General features: G+C 39.7%; 1 protein-coding gene across 1 annotated transcript; it reads left to right on the forward strand.

The window, feature by feature from the left end:
- Positions 1–323: 323 nt before the first annotated feature.
- LOC104885333 (serine/threonine-protein kinase-like protein CCR1) lies at positions 324–3,502 on the forward strand. Its single transcript, XM_010670027.4, has one exon. The coding sequence runs from the start codon at positions 875–877 to the stop codon at positions 3,155–3,157; it is 2,283 nt and encodes a 760-aa protein (XP_010668329.1). The 5' UTR covers positions 324–874; the 3' UTR covers positions 3,158–3,502.
- Positions 3,503–3,704: the final 202 nt, after the last annotated feature.

Raw genomic sequence — 3,704 nt, forward strand, 5'->3', positions numbered from 1 at the left:
AGTTTAATGTGTGACCTTGTAGGATCCGTTACATTGGGCTTCGGGTTTATTTATTTACTAATCCGAAGTTCTATAGCTTTCTCTAGCAAGACGTATAGACGACCCAATATCACGAACTTATTATCTCTATAATACGATCCATTATATATTAGTAATTGCATTTAAGTCGAGGACATAAATCCTTCATCAAAGTTTGTCCAAATATCTCAAAAATATATCTGAAAATATTTCAATTACTAGTGTCTATAATCATGACGAATTGAGAGATCAATTATCATCCCAATACTATTAAAATGACGAGGATATCATCCCAATAACTTTTTAAATGATGAGGATATCATCATCCCAACTGCCGAGAAAAATTAAACTTTTTCTGATGTTTGCAGTAAACAGCAGCAGGTAAACTACTCAAGGGGAGCTGTCACAACTCACAGTCACACTTCGCAGTTCGCAGTTTCTCAACGGTCTTCAGTAGAAGGCCGTAAAAATGGCGGATCCCCACGTTGCTTCGCTATCAAAATTCCCCCATTCTTCACTCCCCGTCGCCAATTCTTCAACACCAACTAAACATCACCTTCATTAAAATAATACAAAATATATCCTCCTAAATCTCACACTCTGTCTCACTCTCTTTCTCTCTCCTCACTCCATTAGTCCATGTTCGCATCCGAACATGCACCTATAAAAGTCGAAATGTTGCAATTATTACATTTATAAAAAAGTCCAAACGTTGCAATTATAAAAGAACGAAGTACAAAAAAAGTATCATACTAAATCTCACAGTCTGCTCACTCCATGTTCTCAACCCCACAAAACAACCCAGAAAGGCCACAACAAACACACCCAGAAAGCCCCCCAAAAATCCAACGAAGCTATGCTGTCTCTTTCCTCTGTGTTCTTCCTCTTTCTCTCTGTTGCCATTTCTGCATATGGGTTCGGATCCATGGGTCCCATCTCTGCTGCTTTTGGCGGTGATGATTCCTTCTTCTGTGCCATAGATGCTAGCGGCAAACAAGCAATCATATGCTGGGGTATGTCACCAGAGAAGACCTCGGAGAATTTCACCACTATCCCTCCTATGGCCGCTCTCTCTGGTGGCCAAGGATTTATGTGTGGTATTACAGCGAATAACTCGCTAGCATACTGTTGGGATTCTAATGGTACAGGTAATGATCTTGTGCCATCCTTTTACAGTAACAATAGTTACTCCCACATTGCTGCTGGTAGAAATCATGTTTGTGCTATTAGAGGTAATTACTACTCGGATAACGGTTCGGGTGTAGTTGATTGTTGGGATATTGTTGATGATGGTTCAAGTTTGAATAAGTTGACTTCAAAGCAGAGTGCTCTGTTTTATGATCAGTATGTTAGTAATGTACAGTTTAAGAGTATTGTTTCTGGAGATGGGTTTAGTTGTGGGGTTGTTGCAAAACAAGAGTTGCTTTTTTGTTGGGGACCGAGTTCAGCTAGTTTGGGGATTTCTAAGATTTCAGATAATTTTGCTGCATTAACTTCTAGTAGGAAGAGTTTATGTGGGATTATACAACTTTCTGGTGAAGTCAAATGTTGGGGTAAGAATGATTCATATTCTGATCCCCCATCTCGGGTTCGATTCGTTTCTTTGACAGGCGGTTCACGCCATTTTTGTGGGATTAGAGCTGATACTCATGTGGTTGAGTGTTGGGGGGGTTTCAACTCTTCATCAATACCAAAGAGTTCTGGGTTTTACGCGATTGCTACATCGGATGTGGCTGCTTGTGGAATAAGAGAAGAAGATTTGGTTCTTGATTGTTGGTTTGTTAATGAGACTAGTACACCTTCTGAATATAATCCTCCTTTGCAGCTTTCGAGTCCTGGGTTATGTACTCCCACGGATTGCAACATTGGTGAGTTTGCCTTCAATGCGAGTGCTCTTAATGAGCCTGAGTTGACTAATGTTTGCATACGAAAAGATTTGCATATTTGTTCATCTTGTGGGACTAATTGCTCATCTGGGTATTTTTTGTCTAGTCCATGTACCGAAAATGCAGACAGAATATGTACCTCTTGTTCTCTTTGCCAAAATAGCTCGTGTTGGGATGTTTGTGGGCTTGCCCAAGTAGAAATGAAGCGGAGGCATCAACATCAGATGCAAAAGATCATTCTCATATTGGGACCATCTATTGCAGGTTTTTTATTGATATTGATTGGTTGGTGTCTTTTCCCTTATTTATACTTCTTCAAAGCAAAAGATGGACCAACGAAGCAGTTTAGATCATGTATTGGCAAAAAGGATCCGGAGTCTGATGCAAATGCTGATACTGATCCCCCTATGCTAGTTGCACAATGTCCCGGGGAAGCACAGATTTACCGGCTCTCAGAGCTGAAAGATGCTACAAATGGGTTCAAGGAATTTAATGAGCTAGGAAGAGGGAGCTACGGATTTGTGTATAGAGCCGTACTCCCAGATGGTCAACAAGTAGCAGTTAAAAGAGCAAATGCGGCTACTATAATTCACACCAACATCAGGGAGTTTGAGACGGAGTTGGAGATCCTTTGCAATATGAGGCATTGCAATATAGTAAACTTGTTGGGTTATTGTATGGAGATGGGGGAGAGGCTGCTTGTTTATGAATACATGGGCCACGGAACTTTGCACGATCATCTTCATGGTGGTCTCTCCTCTCTTAGTTGGACTCTCAGGTTGAGGATCGCAATGCAAGCTGCAAAAGGACTTGAGTACCTTCACATGGAGGCTAATCCTCCAGTTGTTCATAGGGATGTCAAGACATCAAACATACTTTTAGATTCTGATTGGGGAGCGAGGATTTCAGATTTCGGCTGCTCTAATCTCAATGAAAAAGATGTTAGTGATGATTTGAAGAATGATGTTTACAATTTTGGGATAGTTTTGCTAGAGATTCTTAGTGGAAGGAAAGCATACGATGTGGATTACTCACCTCCAAATATTGTTGAGTGGGCAGTTCCCCTCATACGAAGAGGGAAGGCGGCTGCTCTCATCGACAGGTATGTGGCTCTCCCAAGAAACGTTGAGCCATTGCTTAAGCTAGCTGATATAGCAGAGTCTGCAGTTCGAGAAAATTTAAATGACCGGCCTACAATGAGAGCGATAGCTGATTCACTGGAGCAGATTGTAAGGGAAGGATTAATGGTGTAGTTGTTGGTGAAATCTGATGTTACATAAATCAAAAGAAAATTACATGGAAGCTTTTGGTGGAGTATAGCGTGATTACAAGTTACAACTGTATATGTATCCTGAGCCTCTTGTACATTAACTTGCCATTTTGCTCTTCTTGTTTCTATTTTTCTTCAATTTATACATCACAAAGTGAAGTAAATTGAAATTGTTGTAGCATTTGAGAATTGTTGTTCTTCATACGAATTCATACAATAATACCCTGTTGTGTAAAGTGCAGGGCATTCAAATCATTTCATTATATGCTGATTTCTTTCTACACACTTCTCGGTATTTATTGGTGAAATAACAAAAAAGTGTTTCACATGATTATATTTATATTCTTTATTATAAAGCTGGATGTAGAATGGAATTTTCCGTTAATGAGGGAAAACTGAACCTGGTGGTACTGATTCTATGTTACCCATATTAGTTTGATTTCTTATAATGCCATGAATCTTAACATCGAGTTTTCAGACTAATCTTTCTAGACTCTTGAAGATGGTTTCCACTCCAGTATGTGTTTTCT

This window comes from Beta vulgaris, chromosome 7 (genome assembly GCF_026745355.1).
Source record: "Beta vulgaris subsp. vulgaris cultivar EL10 chromosome 7, EL10.2, whole genome shotgun sequence".
Classification (NCBI taxonomy): domain Eukaryota; kingdom Viridiplantae; phylum Streptophyta; class Magnoliopsida; order Caryophyllales; family Amaranthaceae; genus Beta; species Beta vulgaris.